Consider the following 22131-nt stretch of genomic DNA (forward strand, 5'->3'; position numbering starts at 1 on the left):
TTATTCCTTTTCCTTTTTTTAAATTATTTTTTTTTCTTCAAGCCTCTCCTTAATCTTTATTTTGTCTGGCTCCTCTGACAGTTCCTCTACTCACTGGCAGCTTTGCCAGAGTAGATTTAGTAGTGCTGTTGAGAATGACTGTGTTCTGTAGATGAGTCAGGTCTCAAGGACAAGAAAAGTGACTGGAAATACTCCTTGCAAACAACTCCTTCATAAATATGCTACTTAACAATACTGAAGAGTGGGGGGAAGGAGTATTTGTATCTTAGTATTTTGTGTTTGTTTTCTGTTTTTTAGAGTATTGGGTGAGAGAGTTTAGTGTGTACTCATTTTTGTTCTGCCCACAACTCTCACGCAGCTAGAGGAGGTTACTAATGTGTGTTGTGAAGCTATTAGCAGTTCAGTTGTTTCTTTAGTTGCAGTTCTTATTATTTAAATCAGTTTTCTATATTTTCATGTTCTCTCTCTTTCTTCTTTTGTTTCCAGATTCCACAAAGAAAATTAAGGATGTCTTGGAAGAATTTCATGGCAGTGGCGTGTTAGCAAAATATAATCCTGAAGGGGTAATTCTTCTTTCTTCAGTGGTTTGGAGAAATGTTTACAACTGCTGTAGGCGATCTGAGCATTTGAAATCTATCATTATTTATAAGTCATCTTTCTGGGGTATTTGAAACTGTTTGGAAAACAGAAGTATGAATATTTTGAAGAACTAAAAGCTTCCAAAGATTCCATTAGACAGACCTACTTAATGATTTACATAAAACTACATTTTCTTGTCGAAGTTTCAAACAAACAGGCATGCTCCCCTACACCTTCCCCACTTATGTTAATGTGCTTCCCACTTCTTTTAAAAGATTTGAAATGTTAAGCACAATAGGTTATAAAAGTAAAAACTGTTCAGTTAGGATTTCTTTTAAAAATTCTTTTTCTTTTATGGTGTTTCTGGTGATGGGAGTCTCTATTATTGAAGGAAATGTTTTGTATTTATTCTGATGAAGATTTTTTTTTAGACTCTGTGTGTGTACGTTGCCATTACAGATCCACAGGTAGACAAAATATTGTTGCTTGGCTGGCAAAAATAAAACAAACCCCAGATTTTTCTTTTGTTAAAGATGAGTGCATCCTAATAGTGTGGTTCAAAACGTAGCTAAATAAAAACCTGTTTCAGTGGTGGTTTTAGCTGTGCTTGCATTGAGTGGAATTCAGGATAGAAAAATATGCTGACCATTATGGAAATTATGCAATCTTAACATTTTGTGATATAAACCGCAGAGTTATTGTCAGGTAAGGTAGTTGTAACTCATTAAGTATTGCAAAACTGTGTAGCGCTCTGAACTTTGCAAAGCATTATGTTGGCCCTGGTGGTGTCTGAGGAAAATATTCAGTAATTCAGTGAGCTGGTATATATGGAACTTGCATATTAGCATCTTGAATCTCTGTTATTTTAGTTAGATAGATTTATAGGTTATGAAAGGATAGGAGTGCTGTGATCATGGGCTGAAGGATCTGCCTTGATTGAATTTTGTTAGAATGTGGCTGCTTTTCTGTTTGATGTTTGCTTTAGAAGAGTGTGAACTGTTGCTTTACAAACTCAATGTTTGCTCTTTTTTTCCTTGGTTGGTTTTGTTGTTTTTTTTTTTTTTGTTATTTTTAATTATTTTAACTTTTGCATTTTTCTTTGTAGACTTAGTGTTTGTGATAAAGTAGGAATAATTTATTAATCATGGGCTTTTTTTCATTAAATTCTTTGGCAGTTTCCAGTTGCCATGTGGTGTTTTCAGTTTTGTGAAGTGTAACCTTTTAAAGTACAAAATAACGGTAGGCACTTGGCACAACTGCTGTGGCTGACACCAGGTGAATTGGCAGAGTTTGTGCAAAGCTGGCATTAATAGCACAGTTCGCCCTGAGCTGACTCTGTGACTGTCTGGCATTTCCCAGAGTTCTTCATTTCGCAGTGATTTGCTTGCAGAATCCACCAGTGTACCGAAACATCCAGGGATCCTAGAGCAGCAGAGCATGCAAGGCAGTGAGCAAGATGTGAGGATGGAAGGGGAGAAAGGAATGTCAGACCCCCTGTGGTGGCTTCAATGTCTTCAGCAGGGATCAAGCTTTTTGCTGCTACTGGGTCAACACTGGAGTCAAGCTAACCCTCAATGCTTTTGTTCTTTGCTGCTTAGCACTTAGACTTCAGTGAGTGTGACTGAAGGAAAATGCAGCTGGCAGTGAAGTGGAGCTATTTATTAGCTAAAGTTTCATGCCCTAAGCTGCTAAACTTGAAGCATAATGGCTGAAATTTCCTCTGCAGTTGAGGGAATATTCCAGATCAAGGGAAACCTGCCTTTATACAGGTTTATCTATATTTTCAGCGTGCATTCAGTATGTTGTGTGGATAAACTCTTTACAGAATTATTTACAAGTTGATTGTGTCTGGTTGAATGAGGACTCCGTGAGCAAGGTGAACTATTGAAGTAATTGAATATTTTCTGTAAATGAGGTGACAAAAATTGACTGATCTGTAATCAGTCATACTGCAGCTTTTTGCTTCCATGTATTATAGACAGCATTTCTATTTCAAAGTCACGTTTTGTAGGGGTGTCCCATTTTGAGGCCACGAGCTGGGGGACAGAAATGACTCTTACTCCTTTTGAAGAGTAAGAACGAAGATACTGCACACTGATAGGAAGTTTAAAGAGAGATTCTGTTTACTAGTGAATGTATGCAAAAGGCAATCAGATAGAATTAATACATCCACAAGCTAAGCCAAGTCTAACAGACTAAAACCATCTAGAATCTTCCAGCAGAGTAGAATAACAATATTACAACATCCTGGGATGGGTCTTGGTCTTTGTAGTTTTCTTAAGGGAACCTGGGACCCCCTCAAACTACCACAGGGGGAAACTTCGTGTTTCCATTTTAGTGCTTTATTTTATTGAGCATTGTCTCCTAAGCACTTCTGATAGGTTTCAAGTCTTGTCAGTGTTCTAACAAAAGGTGGTGCCAGTATTTTTACCCATAGAGTGTAGAGTTAATGACAGATTTAGCAGTGTCATATATTTATACGCTTAAGAAAAAGCCTTAAGTATTGTTTTGAGTTTTCCTGTTAAGGAATTTATTCCACTTCATTGCTTCAACATTGCAGTTTTTTATCACAAGCTGATTTAGTAGGACACAAATAGTAAAGGAAAAGCTATTGGTATTCGAAGCCTGTGCCTGAAGTCATCGGATTTGTTTTTCCATTATCTTAGGTCTTGTCAAGTGAATGATTTTTGGGCTTAGTAGAAATTATGTATCTTGATTATCAGAAGGTCACCCAGTATAGGAGTTAATTTATGAAGCTTTTACTCTCTGCTTTTGATATAAGGAAGATGACTGAAAGTTCTACAGATAGTACTGAACCTCTATCTTCCACCCTGTTCTTTAAGTCAATGTCAAATATATAATTAAGAATGGATTGTATACCTGATGTAAGCAACACCAGGTTAAGTTCAGATCAGCCTATTGGACAGCTGAGCTTTATAAATATTCTTTCCATTGTTTGAGATTTAGTTAGGCCATTTCACTGGAGGGGGGACGCTGAATTAGGAAAGCAGATGGAGGTAAAGACTGTATTGAAGTGAACAATAAGTGCCCATCATTGTGTGCTTGTAGTTTTTGTGTCAGCAACATTTCTGAGGGATCTGTTGGAGCGCATCATGATTTCTTGCTTATCTGCTTGCCTGTTTACTGCTATCTAGACCTCCTGCGCTTAACCGCTTTGTAAAGGGGTGAGTGTGGAAGGTGCATGAAAGGGTCTCAGCCAGACAAGCAGCTTGAATCTGCACACAGAGCAGGGAAATGCTATAGGAGTTTCACTGTTTAGACAGGGATAAAAAGAGTAAATGTGCATATGCAGAAAGACCAGGAAAATAAGAATTTCCAGCAAGGCTATGACAGGGAGCATATGACACAAGGCACATTCCATGGGGTGATCTGCACAGGTCCTGAAGTTTGGCAAGAAGTTTGCAGCAGAGTTGTAATGATCTACCTACTCCAAAAGATTTTTGCCTTTTTGGAAGTCGTGCAGTAGCTTTCTCCAGGGTCCTTCTGGTTTCCAGGGGTTTTAGAGTTTTTCTCATGTTGTGGACATATGAAATATATCTCTAGGGTTTTTTGCTGAACTCTAGTTTACCAAAAATCTGGCACAGTCAGTGTAAATTAGCCAGACAATACAACTGTATTTATCATGTTAAGGTAGCACTTCCCCTAGGAATTAGTGATAGCAGCTCATGATTAAGGTAGAAAGCTAGCATGGCACCTTTATTAAAAGGAAGGAAATCTATTAGAAAGTAAAGCAGCATGTAATGATGACTTCTGCAGCGGTGCTTGCAGAAGCAGTGTTTGTGGAATCGTAAAATCATTCAAGTTGGAAAAGACCTTTCAGTTAGTTGTAGAATGTCATAATGTTTCCCTTCAGTCTCCTTTCCTACAGGCTAAATGACCACAGTTTCTTCAGTTGTTCCTCATTAGACTTGTTGTCTAGTCCCTTCAGCAACTTTGTTGTTCTTTGGACCTGCTGCAGCACCTCAGTGTCTGTCTTGTAGTGAATGGGCCCAAAACTGAACAATGCAGCCTCACCACTGCCAAGTACAGGGAGGCAATCGCTTCCCTAGCCCTGCTCGCCACATTTTCTGGTTTAAACCAAAAGACTGTTGGCCTTGGCCACCTGAGCACACTGCCAGGCAGCTTTACAGCCACTTTTCCCCAAGCCAGGAGTGTTTTGTGGGGCTGCTGTGACCCATGTGCAGGACATGGTGCTTGACCTTGTTTAGTCTTATACAGCTGACCTCAGTACATCAATCCAGTTTGTCTGGATCACTCTGTAGAGCCTTCCTATCCTCCAGCAGATCAACACTGCCACCCTACATGGTGTTACCTGCAAACTTGTTGATAGTGCACTCAGTCCTCTCATCCATATCATTGATAAGGATATTAAACAGACTGACCTCAGTACTGAGTCCTGAAGAACACCACTTATGTCAGGCCACCCACTAGATTTGACTCCATTCACCATGACTCTTTGGGCCCATCCATCCAACTAGTATTACAACCAGTGAAGAGTGTTCCCATCCAAGCCATGAGCTGCCAGTTTCTCTAGAAGAATGATGTGGGAGACCGTGTTAGAGGCTTTACAAAAGTACAGGTAGACAACATTCACAGCCTTTCCTTCATTCACTGAGCAGATCACCTTGTCATGAGGAAGGAGATCAGGTTAGTAAAGCAGGACCTGTCTTTCATAAACCCAACCTGACTGGCCCGATCACCTGGTTGTGCTGTATGTGTTGTGTGAAAGCACTCAAAATTATCTGCTCCATGACCTTCCCTGGCACTGAGATCAGACTGTCAGGCCTATAGTTCTCCAGATCCTCCTTCCTGTAGATGGGCATCACATTTGTTAACCTCTGGTCAGCTGGGACTTCCATTTAGTCAGGATGGATGATAAATGACAACAGGTGGCTTCGTGAACACTTCTGCCATTTTCCTTAGTACTCTTGGGTGGATCTCATCTGCTCACATAGACATGTGTCTGAAAGTGGCATAGAAGGTTACTAACCGTTTCCCTTTGAGCTATGGGGGATTCATTCTGCTCTTCATCCCTGTCTTTCAGCTCAGCAGGTTGGGTACCCTGACAATTGTTGGGTTGATGTGACTGAGGTAAAAAAGGCATGAAATGCCTCAGACTTTTCCTTATCTTTCATCACTCTTTCTCCTAGCATCCATTAAAGGATGTAGGTTTTCCTTAGCCCTACTTCTGTTGGTTCCATGTGGAATTTATCATTGTACTCGCCTCTTACTGACTTCTAATTAAGTTGTTTTGTTAACAACTATGCTTGGTGACAAGTAATTTTTACATGCTTTGCTAAAGTACACAGGGATGAAAGACTAACTTGTTGTTGTTGTTGTTTGTGGTTTTTTTTTTCCCTTGGTTATCTGCCATTGCAAAGTTAAAAATAAATTGCTTGCATTCTCTAATCAAGGCCAGAACACTGACCTAGAACCATTTTCTTGATGCATGTGCTAATGCAAGAGCTCTAACTAATTCTAATGCCTTAAACCTGTTCATCTACATCACTGACCTTTAACAAAAGTGCTTCTATTATAAAAACCCAGCCCGAGTGTTGTGACATGCACTAATGTATGTGTGTTCTTTCTTTCCTTGCATGCGTTACAGAAACAAGATATACTTAATCAAGTAAGTAATTCTAATTTGCCTTTTTTTCCCCTTTTGTTATGCACAGGAGCAGTTTATTTTGCAGACTTCCATTCACATGTCACTTACTAATAAATTCTGCATGTGGCTATTCTGTCAGAATACATCCTTCAAAAGTTTGAAGCTGAGAGCGAAGTGTGCTCGTTCTGGTGTCAGTGTTTTTCACTAGGTGAATTTTGGTTTTATCTTTCACAATTTTACTAACATCAATTGAGCTTAATATGAAAAATGAGTTAAAAGCAAATAATTAACTTGCTGCGTACTTACTCCATATAGTACCTTTTCTTTACTCTTGAGATCTCATAGCAGTTTGTATTACTCTGAATTGACGGTGACAGGTCTCAGAACAGATAGTAAATTGCTTGTCTGTAACCATATAATACTGTTTATATGTAGCAGGCTTAAAATTGCAGGTTTTATAACTTGAATGAAGCTTATAGTGTGCTGTAAGCGATTGTGACTTCAGAGCAATTGCAAAAGAGATGATTAAAGAGCTGATCATCAACCCAAGACTCTACTCTTGAGAGGCTTCAGTAGCCTAAACTGGTATAAAAATGCAGTGAAAAAAAAAAGATAAGGAAGAAGGATGAAGCAGAGGGACTAGTTTTTTTAATGACCTAGTTATTCTTCCTTTATAGCACAAAGGTGTTAAAAAGCCCCTGCTCTGTTCTTTCTGTGAAGAAGCAGCTGGAACATGAGAACAATGAAAAAGTCAAGAGACTGAAATGATTAGTTCTGTAGGAACCCCTCATATTCTGGGGTCAAAGGGCAGTGGAGCTTTTGGAGGTGTGTTGCTGAGAGAGCCGTTCACCAAAAGGCTCCATTTTCTCCAGATGAGCAGCATTACATTTTAAGTAAGCTTAGAGTGACTACAAAGGGTCTAGAAAGAAGTGTTAAGTTAAAGCACTGTGCCTAGGACTAATCTTGAGACTAATCAATGTTTTTTTTGCTAATAACCTTGTCAAAAGGAATAGTGTCCTAGTTTGAACACTTACAAAACCAACTCACTGAACCCAAATTTGAGGATTATGTTAAAAAGAGAAAATCTAAATATTTAATTGGAAAAGCTTACTGACGTGATGGACTGTAGGAAATGGAAATGGCATGAAACACACACAGAGTACGACATGGTGTGCTCTGGGACTGGTGATGGTGCTAGATAACTTGCTGTGTATGGTAGTTGATCACAAGGTGATTGCAAAGCATTGCTTTAGCTCAGTTATTAAGAGGAGGAATATGTTACTGGGACATTGTAATGGTATTCTTGTGGCCATGGTAACTGGGAGCAAGAGCTGCAAGGAAAGATCGTGTCTTAGGCCCATTGACATAAATGTAGAATTAAAATTTCACACAGAAATATGAATTGAAAGAACATTTTTTTCTGCTTTTTCTCTCAGCTACATTCTTTGAGCTGACAGATGATACCAATTTACTATAAAGACCTTACCTTGTAATACATAAACAGTTTCTACTACAAATAGGAACGTTACTTTTCTATGAAAAGGTATGGCAAAAAAACACCTCGTTCTGCTTTTGAACAAATCATGAGACACAGAATCAGTCAGGGTTGGAAGGGATCATCTAGTTCCAACCCCCCTAGATCAGGCTGGCCAGAGCCAGACTTGAAACTGATTTACTAATTTACAGACTTGAAACTAATTTACAGACAGGTTAGTAGGATTAACTGGAATGAAGCCTGTTTCTTACATGTAAGAAACTGAGGACTAAGAAAGGATATTTTTTCTTTCTAGCCACAAAAGAGAAAAATATAACAACTTATGAGTAACAGCAACAGAAACTCCACCTTTTAGTCACTATGCACTCTATTTTCTGGCTCCCTGGGCAGAATTTCTAGGGAAACAGTTTCCTGTATACCTAGAGAGCTGGGAAGCCTGCCAGGCAAAGACGCTGGCACTCTGGCTGTGATCCTGCTTTCAGTGGCAAGTAGTGAGGATGTCAAGGTGCAAAATGTTTCACGTAGTCAATTTCTGCCGAAAAAAAAGTTCAGTTTTAAACATTACCTTCAGTGGTCTCTCTGTCGTGTTTCTTCGGTCTGTGCTAGCATCTCTCCCTTCTTGATGTCTTCCTTACTTTTTAATGCTTCCCCTCTCTTCTCTAAGGACCTGTATTTATCCCTTCTTTCTCTTGTTTTTTCACATGCTTGTAGAAAAATGAGTTTTCTTAATTTTAGCCACATTATGAAAATGTCCGTTCAGCCACATGTATCTCTTAAATGTGTCTATGTGCAACCTTCACAAGCAGATACATTGTTTGATTCTACTAGAACTTTTTATCATCATTGACTCTTTTTCATAGAATCATAGAATCAACCAGGTTGGAAGAGATCTCCACGATCATCCAGTCCAACCTAGCACCCAGCCCTAGCCAAACAACCAGACCATGGCACTAAGTGCCTCATCCAGTCTTTTCTTGAACACCTTCAGGTAACTCCACCACCTCCCTGGGCAGCCCATTCCAATGGCAAATCACTCTCTCTGTGAAGAACTTTCTTCTAACATCCAGCCTGTACTTCCCCCGGCACAACTTGAGACTGTGTCCCCTTGTTCTATTGCTGGTTACCTGAGAGAAGAGACTAACCCTCACCTGGCTACAGCCTCCCTTCAGGTAGTTGTAGACAGCAATGAGGTCACCCCATTTTTCAGGGATTCATTAATTTTTTTTCTGTTTTGGTCTAGCCTGAATCATGCTACCCATCCTATTTCCCTAACCTCTGTAGTAACTGTCATTTCCAGATGCCCATTTCTGCTGGGACAGAACATAAGCTATCTGCTCTTCACTTTGTTTAGCGTGTCCCGATTTATGGACATTTCTTTTAACATTCTTGTATGGTAATTTGTAGAATAGATCCTGGGTGAGATTCTGCTACAGGATCCTTCTGAATCTGTGTGCCTCAGCACTCTTTCATCTTTAAAGAAATAATCCTACCTTTGTATAGTAAGCATAGCATTCAGTAAATATATATATTAACTACATGTAGCTATGTGTGTGGTAGTTATGGGTATAGAAGCTTACACACATATATTCACGCACTAATGAAAACCCACTGGTAGTGAAGTTTTATGTTTTCTTACCCAGATGCAAGGAGGGAGATGAGACTGCAGTGGCTGTTTTTGCTCTGTGTTAACATAATTTTTAATAACATAAGAATGCAATGCAAAGTTATTCTTAAAAATCCAGTTACAGAATAAAACCTGACTCTTTCCATTTACATTTCAGCTAATCATGTAATTATTGCTAATTGACTAGCATTAGTGTGTGTGACTGTTGTCATGGGTTTATATCAAGGTCCTGTAACAACCACTCCTCCTGCACCAGCTCATTTTTGTCAGGTATTGGGTCAATATATATCATTTTAAAAGAATGAATTGATTAAGGGTACCTACCCACCAACAGAAATAATCCAGTGCTATTACTGCCAGTAGATTAGGGATGATTATACTCCACATTCTTGGCATCATTTGGAGATCAGGCAACATAATTTAAGAGGCAATTAATTGAAAATTACATTTCAACATAATTCGTTTTCCATTACCTCAAAAATGTTCTCTTTAATAAGTGAAAAACATATTTCATGTAAGTCTGCTGGAATGAATGACTTCTCCCCCCACTTACATTCTGGTTTTCAGGATGACAAAACCAGTGGCTTTTGTTGAAATATTTTGTACAACTTTAAAAGAAGAAAAAGACCAAAGAGAATGTGGTATTTTAAAAGAATTTATGGGTGGGGATTATTTCTAAACACTAGGTCATGTTTTGTTTCCACTTATGTGGCCACTGTGGTGAGGAGGAATAAAAGCAGTTATTCTACTCCTCCCTGCCCTGTCCCATCCACAATGGCAACTCTTTTGTCAAGAGACTATTAAAAATTGCTTTTCTGCATCTTGTGAAGAAAAAGAATGTGGAGTGCTGCAGCTTCTCTTCCTTCCTTCTACTTGAAGAACTGGTCGTTGTGTTTATACCAGTGAGGAAAGCACAGTTAAACCTCTTCTGTAACAGCATAGTGTTAATAATAGAATCATAGAAGAGTCTGGGTTGGAAAGGACCTTCGGAAATCATCTTATCCAACCTCCTCTGCAGCCATCTGGGGCATCTTCAACTCGATCAGGTTGCCCAGAGTCCTGTTGAGCCTCACTGTGAATATCTCCAGGGACACAGGCCCTCAATCACATCCCTAGGCAACCTATCCCAGTGTTCCACCACCCTCTCAGTAAAGAACTTGTTCATAACATCCAATCTAAATCTGCTCTTCTCTAATTTGAAGCCGTTGCCCCTCATCCTATCACCACAGGCCTTTGCAAAGAGTCTCTCTTCATCCTTCTTGTAGCCTACTTCAGGTACTGGAGGGTTGTTACTAGGTCTCCTTGGAACTTTCTCTTCTCCAGGCTGAACAATCCCAGCTCCCTCAACTTGTCTTCATAGCAGAGGTGTTCCAACTGCTGGATCATTTTTGTGGCCCTCCATCACATCCATGTCCTTCCTGTATTGAGTCAAAAGCTGTCGTTTTTTTTTCTGACTAAATTATTTGTTCTCCTCAAATGTCTTAGTATGGTGGGAGTTAAAGTATTACTTAAAATAAAAACAGTATAATTTTCTTTATAATATATTACAGGACACTAATTTTGCTTTACTTTTGCAGATCCTATTTTTCACTAAGAAACCATGATTTGTGTATTCTCAGTGTCATGGCATACTGAGGTATGATGTCTGTGTCCTGCAGACTTCTGTGTGTGTTGGCACAGAACACAGGAGTGCATGAATCTTCACAACATGCATACATGGCTTTTTCTTGATCTTACATTTCTGTATACCATCAGTAAAGCAGTGGATCAAACTGTAAAACTGCAGCAGGGGAAGGCAGTAAGTCAAATACTGTAGTAGTTTCCTTTTTTTTTCCTGCTAGTTCCTCACTTCTCTTCCCTGCCCCAGTGACAGTTGTGCTCTGTGAAATGGAGGAGCAAGGCGTGATTTCCTTGACTTACCTATAATCACATTGATAGTTAGGGACACTGTGGCCTGAAATGCATAATTAAGGAATATTAACTTCTCCTTACCACAAGTGGGAAAAAATGCTTAATTGCTGTGGGAGATCCACTAGCTGTTTTAATGCCTCATATCTTGTAAGAAGTAAGAGCCCAGTGAAATTTGCTGACAGTCTGTCAAACTGGTGTCTTATAGTTTCCTTTGTGCTCTTGCTTGTGATTCCTTTGGGTCTCACATGCATCATTGCTCAGATCCCTGCCATGCAGACTGTCACTACAAAACAGATAAATGGTAGGAAATTTGTGGCATCATCATCAGTTTTATGAAAGTAAAGAGCAACACTGTTGTATACAGCCTGAGATCAAATCTATTCAGTGTGTGGAACATGAGCTGAACATAGGACATGTACTCTGGCTTGGAGAAAGACAGGATTCTGTTCTCTGCAAAGACATTGAAATTCATGGTACTGAGCCTATGCCATTAGTTACCCATGATAGGTCTCTTAAGGCAGATTTTGCAACCTCCTAACCTGGTGATGCAGATGGAGTTCAGCATCTTTCTCTCTAACATACAAGGTGTTAGAAGCCATTCTGCTGTCTGGGCTGAATCAGACACTTTAAGGAACCTCTGCAGCCATAATCATAAGATCAGAGACATGATCAGGCCCTGTATTTTCACAAAATACAAATTAGAAGACACCTGAAATTCTTTTGTTATTGTGCCAAGAATAGTCATAGCTGCTACTTGGAAGCCAGTTCTTCAGTTCCTGTTTTTCCTGAGATTTAGAGACTCATCCTGTATGAACTAGCACTGAATCAGTGTAATGTAGTTTCAGTGAGTGCCTGAGAAGAAGCAGAACTCTTATAATAGTAATTAGAGATATTTAAAAAATATATTAAGCAGGAACTCGCCTCTATTTCTTTGTCCTTGGGGTCCTACATATTCTGGGAATCTGGGATTCAAATGATAGTGGAGCAGGAAATAAGAGCTCTGCTTTATGCCATTATTGTGGAATGGAAAGAGAATTGAGATAAATGCGTTCTTCAGTGGTTTTAGTAAGGTAAAAAGCTTCATGTCATGTATCTATGAGGTTCTCCTCCCACTCTACTCTGCCCTGATGAGATGATGAGACCTCACCTGAAATAGTGTTCAGTTCTGGGTTCCCCAGTTCAAGAGGGACATGGATCTACTAGAAAGAGTCCAATGGAGGGCTGTGAAGATGCAGTATTGGGCTTTTAAATGTATTATGTTAAAAAAGTAGGAAGAGGTCTTAGAACACTTTGACAAAGTCTTTAAGGAGCTTCTCAGGAGTTTTTTTCTAGGTGAAAAAGAGGGAAATAGCATGTTCTGTGGAGGGATTTTCTTTAGATCTTACCTCAGTTATTCCATTGAGAGCAGATTGTTCCTTAGAACTCAAAAAACCTTTCCTCTTTTTTGCTCCAGCACCATTTTCCTTAGTAGTGCTTGGCAGCTGCTGCAAGTAGGTTGCTTGATGTCTCTCAAAAGTCCAAATGAGCCTGTAGCTCATTTCCAGCATTCCTCCCCACCCCATATGTATTTACCCATATTGTTCTAATTAGATTGTAATTAGATACTTAATTTTGCAGTTATGAAATTGCATAAGAGGTTTCCTGGTCTGCAGATTGTTGTGAAGTAAAAGTCATGTCTTATCACAGTGTAATAAGAAAAGGGCACAGTTAAAGAAGACATAAAAGATAGTTTAGAGTGCTATTGTGTTACATAGGTGGACTTTGCTGGACATAGTTGTTTACTGTGTCACGTGCAGTGATGCAAATCCAGAGACTTCTTTCTGTGGTAGTCAATAATCTAGAACCTATTAGAAACTTTGGTCTGTTTGCTCTTTTTCAGCTGATATTTTGTGGGAGGACCTTACAAAAATGATATTTATGGATTAAGTTCGAACTGCAGTTTAGCATTGTGATCAGTTTTGAATTTGGAATTGAAAGTTATGGATTTTCCCTGACAATTTATCACATATACATATTTTTTATTTTCCTCTGCATTGAGTCATAGTGAGTCCAGTTTCATGCTTGCTTTCAGAAAATCTAAACAAATGTTTGATGCTTGACACATTTTAATTGCTAACAAGAACTTAAAGCTATGCGGTTTTGCGTATTAGAAATGATAATAAGAACTCCTAAAAATAGCAGTAAAATTAATTTTATATGGATGCTATGGTTTGAATTAGGAGACTCAGTGGTTTTTGGTTTTTTTTTTTTTTGAGTAGTACTTTGAGCTTATATCAAAATGTTTCATTACCAAATGATGTTTTATTACCCTATAACATAGAACATTATAAAATCTTATTTTGTAGAGTTTATTTTTGTAAGACATAAGAAAAAGAGCCACAGTGAAGCTGGTAAATCAGTTGTTTAACATGCAGGAAGAGGAATCTGGTTATATATGATTGATGTAAGTCAGCCTACCTTTCTGTGACCTACAGGCAAAGTGTTTGGTCCCCTTCTTATTTAAATATCAAAGCTAAAACTGCACAGATTGTTATTCTGCCATTCCTCCCCCCCTTTCTCAGAAGATTTAAGCCAAACGATTCAGAAGTTCTTTCATGTTCTTCTGAAGAACCATTGGCTGCTTCAACTATTTCCTTATATAACTCCTTGATATGTTAAAAAATTTCCTGAGATCCCCTAACTTGTGATCATAATGCCCTGATAGTCTCTTGTGAAATGGAATGAATTAATTCATGTGCCATGTTAATTGCAGTCAGTTCGGTACATCCTCTCACGCTCTCATCCCCTCACTTGGGAAACGTCATGCAAAATGCCTTCTGAAATGCTAAATCCTCCTTTCTCGGGTTCATTTGAATTCAACTGGAGCTTCTGGAAGCCAAGCAACTGTTGAAAATTAGGCAATTAGCCTGCATGCTTAAGAGAACAACATGGAGCATTATGGCTTGTTTATTATTCTGATATTACTGATCTAAACTGTTCGTTGCTTGCAGACTCATTAGCTGAGAGATCGCGAAACCATACCGACGTTTATTGAACTTTTAATCTGAAAAATTCTGCTATGACAGTGAGATTTATAAGGAAGATACTGCAGTTTACATGGCAGAGTGAGGATGATCTGCCTTAGTCTGAAAATTAATATCCTCTGCTTTCCTTTTTTTACCTTTTTGGGTCCTTTGAAAAGTACCTGGGGTTTGGGGAGAAGTGCTTAGTAGTGAGAGGGAAGGTAGTTAGTTACTGAAGCCTTTTCACATTTTAGCAGGGTAAAGCTCCATGGTGAAGAAATTGACATACTGTATAATTACAGAGTAGGAAAAAAATGCTCATAATATTGTCTGCTGTTCCCTCTTCTATCAGAGTTACTTTTAAAATAAGCAGAGTAAATGTTTTGCATCTTTTAGTGTTCTGTATTAAATAAGCCACACTCAAGACTAAAACCTCTATTTGGTGATGATAATACTCTTAACACCTAAAAGTCTTCATAGGATTTCTTTTAAGAAATTAATCCATTTTTCTGTAGTTACATAATGGCTTAGGCATATTACAGTGAGAGAGAGATGACAGAGAAAGCACTGCAAGTAATTTTAAGTAAGTCTTTTTTTGTCAGCTCACCCTTTTTTCCCTTTAGAAAGCTAGATAGATAACCTAAACTACTTCTAGATCTCTTGTAGTTTAAGTCAGCTCTGTTATTTACTGTAGATAAACTTACAGAACCAAATATCCAGCAATTACTTCATTGCTTTAGAGCTCAATTCTGTTAGGATAAGCTATACTGAGTATGTTAGATGAAATTGAAAATATTTTTCAGCTATGGAGTATTAGAATTACAGATTTTTGTGGGGGATTTTTCATTTAGTTTTTGGTTGGTTGTTTTTTTTTGTTATGTAAGTGAAAATAAACACATAGATCTCCTTTATGCAGAGGTCTTGTTGCACATTCTTTTTATACAGCATGTGGTTTTGCATCTGCATTTTGGGCTATTATAAACATTTCTAATATGAATTCAAATCACTCAGCAGCTCCTAACTAACTTTCTGCGTAATTTGAAAGCTTTCAGTTGTGCAGCATCTGAACTCTGGCTGTATGAATGTTGCTGCCTCCCTGGGGTTATAGAGGTCACACAATGTTAGAGCAGAGGATAGATAAAGCACTTCAGCTGAAGAAATGTTACTATAGAACAAGTCTCTAGAATAAGCAACCACTTCCCTTTTCCCTGTTTTGATCAACCGGATTGGTGGCAGTCAGGGTATCAAACATGATAAAGAGACGTGACAGGCTAAAGCATGTGTCACTTTGATATCTTTTGTCTTTCCTGGCCATTGAATGTAAGGCATTTTGGAACAGTTGCATTGCAGGACACTGGGGTAAATGTCAAAATGACCATCTTCAGGAAATACTGAAAAGTTTGAACAGCTTTGAGAAAGTCTTCAAGAAGGTAGAAATCCATAACTTTATTTATTGATCCCAGGCATAACTTTGAGCCTGTAAATGGAAAACATGTAGCCTTAAGGGAGTTTATTTTTTGCTATCAGCTTGGCAGACCAATGTCACTTGGGAAGCATTTCTAAAAATTGTTTTTCTGTTTTCCTTTTTAAATTGATTTTTTCCTTCTAGTAGACAATTTACTGGAGTAGCTAAAGACACATTTCATTAATAAGCAATCTAACAACTCAATCTCAACATTTTTAGTCAATTGACTTATTGATGAATGTATTTACTATGCTTGCAGATAAAAAATATATGGTGTAAACAAATGACTGATTTACTTGGATGCTGACACAAATCCTTTTGCCATTGTGGTTTCATGGTTTATGAACAGTGAATTAAATGCCAGTGGATGACTTCATAGTTGAGGAAAAACATCAAGTTTGTAGCCTGAGTGAAACAGTGTATGATTTGCCAAATCAGAAGAGAGTGGTTGAAACTCTGTAAGGAGACAAATAGAGTGAGTTCATGTCCATGCTGATTATTTCCGTGTTATGGCTTAAGCCTTGTGGAGGCAATTCTTAAATGGCTTTCTTTTTTCAGTCTCTGCTGTTATTCTGTTTAATAGGTAAGAGTGTTACTGGTTTCACTGAACTTCTTTCTTGAATGAGGTGTTCTGCATTGGAAGCTCAGCATAGATGCCCTCTTGCCAAGTTTACATTCCTAATAATAATGACTTGCACAACATCAGTTTAATTTTGCAATCTATGTTGTTGGTCCCTCGTAAGGACAATGATGCACATTTAAAGCATTACCTTGGGGCAGTTAGTACTTGGCCTTAATGGAAAAAAACTTTCTTTCATGTGGACATGAAATTTCTACATCTTGTATTCTACATATCAAAAAGACAGGGAGAGAGAAATCCTTGCTCCAAAGTGTAGAAATGATATTAAAGTAATCGTAAACATCATTTAGACTGTGAATCAGATTCCAAAGTTACTGAGGCACTTTGAAAATTTCATTTCGATTTTCTCTTTCTGGCATGGTTTCAGGCTGATTGCTTTCAAGTCTTTTCCCTCTAATGTTGTATTCACTGTGCTGAATCATAGGATTTTTTGGTGGAGAAATGGAGGCTTCCTGTCACAGGAAAACTTCTCCAAGCTGATTTCACAGCAACACTGTTTTATGGATTAACAGTCGATAATCTGTTTTAAAACCACATATCTAACTGGGTAGCATCATTGATGATTATGCAGGTGATCACAGATATTTCTGAGGTAAAAATGAATTGTGTTAATCTTTTTTTGGCATGTTTCAAGATACTTTAATGGTTCTATATTAGCAGAATAACATGGGACCATAATGCTTTACATTGCTTGGACTTCATTGCTGCCTACAATGTCCTCAGGGGTGGCCGAGAGTAGAGGAAATTGCTGATCTCTCCAGTGACCAGGAACAGGACATAAGGAAATTGAATGAAGCTGCATCAGGAGTGGTTTAGACTGGACATTAGGAAAAGGTCATGAGCACAGACTCCCCAGAATAGTGGTCAATGCATGAATCCTGCCAGAATTCAAGGAGTGTCTGGGCAAGTCTCTCAGTCATATGGTTTAGTTTTAGGTAGTCCTCTGAGAAGCAAGGGTTTGGAACGGATGATACCTTGGGTCCCTTCCAACTTGAGATATTCTGTGATTCATTTTATTACTAAAAACAGACAGTTCTTTCTTACCAGGAGAAATCAGCAGTGAAGTTTCATTAATCAATTCTTACCTTGCTGGCAAAAGCAAGACTTAAACTAAAGGATAAATGTTTCATGATTATTATATTTTCCACTGTAGGTAATGTTACATGTCTCTGCACTCTCACTTGACTATCTGAACCTATTTAAGTCATGATGATGAGTTTTTCTTTGACAAGTACCAGGAAAACACTGTTGCCACCTAGGAAAAGATAGGAGGTCTTCAATGTCCTAAATTAGGCATCCATGTCTGTCTAATTATGAGAAAAGCTAATTGTTGCTGGGTATAGCTGTGTACTGGGTTAGGGTGGATCCCTCCCCTGGTGTAATATACTCATGGATTTTGGGAAAGTTGAGGAAAATGAAATTGTATTTCTTATGGTTTAAATGTAACAGTAAAAGGAGAATAAACTACTACAGAAGTATAATAACCTTAACGAAGATGGGGAAGGGGTCAGGCGGTGGTGAGGCAGCAAAAGCAGCAACAGCCAAAACAGCGGTGGGGGGAGATAGTAGCAGGCACAGCAGAAGGAGCCAAGGGGAAGGTACAAGCTGTGCTTCCAGACGTAAAGCCCTTGATGCTTCAATGAAATGATATTAACTTATTCATTGTTGCCATTATATGGCCTATCCCTGCAATGTTCACCTCTCCACTCAGAGCTTCTACTTCTGGATATTTTTATGTCTGACCTAGAAATCTAGCTCAAACAGCCACAAGCTGGATCAGCTCTGTGGGCACCTTCGGTTGCAGTTTTGTATGTGCTACTAAGCCATATTCTGATTAAGAAACAAGGAGAGCATGGGACTTAGTTTCAAGATGTTGAGTTTTCTCTGGGCTGGCTTATAGTGTGCTCTGGGCTATTGTAGCAGTACTGTTTTCAAATTAATTTGATAGTCGCTTTCAAGAGGAGGTGTGCCAGGTTATACTCTCAGAAGGAAGTATTTTCAAAGACAGGCTGCAGTTTAACAGAATATTGTTTGGTGCATTAGTATGAACGTTTTTGCAAAATACAAAAAAAATAACATTTGTTTTCTTTCTCTCTTTTTTTTTTTCCCATTAATTTCCCCTTCCTATAGACAATTGATTTAGAGGGGTTCAGGCTGTTCATGAAGACTTTTCTGGAAGCAGACTTACCAGATGATTTCACTGAGCACCTTTTTACATCATTTAGCAACAAAATCTCTCACTGTAGCCCCTTAATAAAAAACAAACCCCAGCACGTTTCTGGAGGTAAGTAATAAAGCCACAATAGTATCAGAGCTGAAGGTTCCTTACCCCTGTTACTTGACTCCTGATAGCTATAAATATATGACATTTGAAGCTATATGTATTTCTTGGGTTGGTTCTGATATTTGCAAAACTGGAGCAACTCAGTCATGAACAAGGAACACTATGAAAAGAAATGTAAATTAAATAGGTTTATCTTTTTAATTCTGAATAATGATGCAACTGAGACACCAAGTGGACAGTCTTTGTCATGTTAATGCTGATCAGATTGTAGTGGTTGCATGATCTTGATGCCTGCTCTACTGAATAAACACTGAAGAAACCTTCACAGCTTGGTGCAGGAGGCTCTTGATGGTGCTTTACAGTTTCTGTGCCCAGTTGTTACATCTCTTAAGTGTGATACTGCTATCAGTAATCCTACATTCATATCAGCTACTGATATTTTATAATGACCTGTAAGTGTTAGTGATATTTTTCTTCCTAAGGCAAGGTTCTTGAATGCAGTTTTAAATTTTCATGCTGAATTGAGCATTTTTATTTAAAGCCATTCTGAGTTCAGAGGACATAACGTGTTCAAATACTTCCACCAAAATAGTGCTAAAAGGTGTTACGTTTTTAAGGGCAATTTGCAGAAGTACTTAAGGTTGCCTTCCTAATTTGGTTTAACAATTTAGCTGAAATGTTACAGTAAGGATTATGGAGCACTGGAACAGGCTGCCCAGAGAGCTTGTGGAGTCTCTTCCAGAGACTTTCAAAACCTGTCTGGATGCATTCCTGTGTGGACTACCCTAGCTGATCCTGCTTGTGGCATGAGGGGTGGACTGTGGAGGTCCTTTCCAACCTCTAAGATGCTGAGTTTCTGTGATTTGACATTTCTGGAAAATGGAAAGGTACATGAGAGCTAGAGAAGCCCACAAGGAAAGTAACAAGTTTCATAAATGTCTGTACTGTGTGTCCATTTTTTACTTAGTATCTCTTGATCCACTCATGTCTGTTTATAAACTGTATTTTCAGTTAAGGTGACTGAAGAGAAATGGAAGCAGGTACCAGGTAAGCAGCAGCACTCTAAATCATTTGTAAGCATATTGTAGCCACCACTTTCCCACCTCTGATTAAGAAGTAATACGTCAGCCTGCACCTTGCACCTGATGATAAGCTAAAAGATACTTTTACATTTGCATGCTTTTCATTTGGATTTCAGAACTATACAGTTTTGAGATGAGTTAGCTCAAGTTTTATAATGCTTTTTGTTCTGTGTGTAAGATTCACATAACTGGAACATGAACTATTTGTGTAAATGATGTGATTAAAGGTAACATCTTAAATGATTAACATTTTGTAATGCCATAATTTTAAGGGTGCTTGGCTGACATGTAAGTTCATTCAATAGAGTATTGCTCTGTTAAGGCTTTATTCATTAAATATTATCTATCTGTAACCATGGACATGATCCAGAGATACCATTTCTGGTGCAAATTTGCACTGAATTAGTTTAATTAGTTTGGTTTTTTTTTAACCCTTCCCTCAGTAGACCATTGAAAATGTTTTCAGATTGTAGTGATTTTTTTCAACTTAAAATTAAGGAAGGAGGGGGAAACTCCACTGGAACTCTGTTTCCATTTGCTATGGTAATTAACCTGTGCAAGACAAATGAGTGAGAGAAATTTTGTATGTAGGTTAATCTATCTAATGGTAGATTGATTAGTTGTAGAAAATATTAAGAACAGTAAATCTTCTTGTAAAGTTTCATCTTGAGCAGGACGAAAGTCAATGAGGAATGTATCAGACTTATAAAGGCAGTTTTATGACTGCTTTCTCTGTGGTCTCCTGTCCCTTTTGTCCTCTGATTATTTGTACTGCAGATTGTGGTGATATCATCAGGATTAGCCATGTTCATGTTCTCTTTAAATAGGAAGTTTGACAATACTGAAACTTGTATTCCAGTGCTGCAATATTTTTGACTACAATTGATGTAACTGTTATTTAATATTTAATTATATGTTTTTAATAGTACTCTGTTGCCAGGGCTCCCATATTTTTAAAACTACTTTGTCCTGACAAACATTTGGCTGTCTTCTTTTTTTTTGTTTTCCCCTGAGAAAGCTCACACCTGGATATCAACAGAATTCTTGTTGACACTAAAACATCTTCAATTAGTGTAGCTGGTGTAAATCAGTAAGTTAGATGAAGTTTCTATAAGCAAAAGGAAGTGTGTGCCATCTTGTGTAGGGATTGTTTTATTACTGAATGTATAGGCTTAAATTAACATAGCCTGAGAGATCTGGGGTTGTTCAGCCTGGGGAAGAGAAGACTCTGGGGAGATCTTATAGGCACCTTCTAACACCTACAGGAAAGCTGCAGCGGGACTTTCCATAAGGTTGTCTATCAACAAGACTAGGGGGGATGGTTTCAAGCTGAGGGACAGTAAATTTAGACTGGATTTTAGGAAGAAGTTCTTCAGCATGAGGGTGGTGAAACTCTGGAACCAGTTCCCCAGAGCGGTTGAGGATGCCCTCTCCCTCGAGATGTCTAAGGCCAGATTGGATGAGGCCTTGGGCAACCAAGTCTAGTTGGGAGGCATCCCTGCCCATGACTGAACTGTTGAAGTAGATGATTCCTCAGATGTTTTTCAACCTGAGCTGTGATTCTATGATATAATGTAGTAAAATAAAGACATTCACCAAATTCTTTCTCTGGTCAAAGGACATCAGAGCAACACAATTGGAAGAAAAGGTTATGCTGTTCCCATAATCATGGGAAGGAGGCTTTTGTGGGTTTTTTTTTTTTTTTTTTTTTGAGATTTTTTTGTGGGGTTTGGGTTTTTGTTTTTGTTGTGGATTGGTTTGGGTTTTTTTTTTTTGTGTGCGTGTGGTTTCATTTGCTTGCTTGTTTTTTCCCCAGTAGTTTGCCTTATCTAGGTAATATTTTAAAACCTCACTAATATTGTAATTTTGCCTTTGAGGGATAAACTGTGAACAATAATTGTTGAAAACTTGACATGAAAAGTAAGAACTCCTCTGAGATTGACATAAAACATTATATTATGTTCTAATTTTCTACTTATATGTTAAGTAACAAAGGTGATTTGTTGTTTTCAGGTCTGAGACTTAACAAAGGTACCTCTACATCCCGACCTCCTACTCCTGCCAACTTACATTTACCAGAAATGATCCAGCTGAAAGACATTGTTTGCTATTTATCATTGCTAGAAAGAGGAAGACCTGAAGACAAGCTAGAATGTATGTTCTTTTCTTTAAGTTAATCTTATGTATTTATTTCAATTACTTATCCGAAATATCTCTACATTTTCTGAGTTTAAGACTGAATTTTGAGTAGCTGCATTATAAAAATAAAGTTTTAGATAGCCCATTGTTGCAGGGATGATCTTTTATTTGATGAACCCTCCTCGAACATGGCAATATTGTTTTGTTTAACATATGGCTAGAATATGAGGATGTGTCTGTGAATATGCATGCAGAACACAAGCACAGGAAAGCTGAGATCT

The 22131-nt window shown here is 38.2% G+C and overlaps 1 protein-coding gene across 12 annotated transcripts in view; it reads left to right on the plus strand.

Annotated features, from left to right (window-relative positions):
* Positions 1-22131, plus strand: part of DGKB (diacylglycerol kinase beta) — a 477946-nt gene that overhangs the window by 191839 nt on the left and 263976 nt on the right. For 10 of the 12 annotated variants that reach the window (XM_064167184.1, XM_064167194.1, XM_064167189.1 and 7 more), the window contains 5 exons: positions 487-563; positions 6209-6229; positions 18476-18629; positions 19641-19676; positions 21725-21865. In XM_064167184.1, the coding sequence (XP_064023254.1) occupies positions 487-563; positions 6209-6229; positions 18476-18629; positions 19641-19676; positions 21725-21865 (429 nt within the window). The remainder of the gene's footprint in view (positions 1-486; positions 564-6208; positions 6230-18475; positions 18630-19640; positions 19677-21724; positions 21866-22131) is intronic. The other 2 variants (XM_064167193.1, XM_064167196.1) reach the window with 1 other exon arrangement.

This window comes from Pogoniulus pusillus, chromosome 28 (genome assembly GCF_015220805.1).
Source record: "Pogoniulus pusillus isolate bPogPus1 chromosome 28, bPogPus1.pri, whole genome shotgun sequence".
Lineage (NCBI taxonomy): Eukaryota > Metazoa > Chordata > Aves > Piciformes > Lybiidae > Pogoniulus > Pogoniulus pusillus.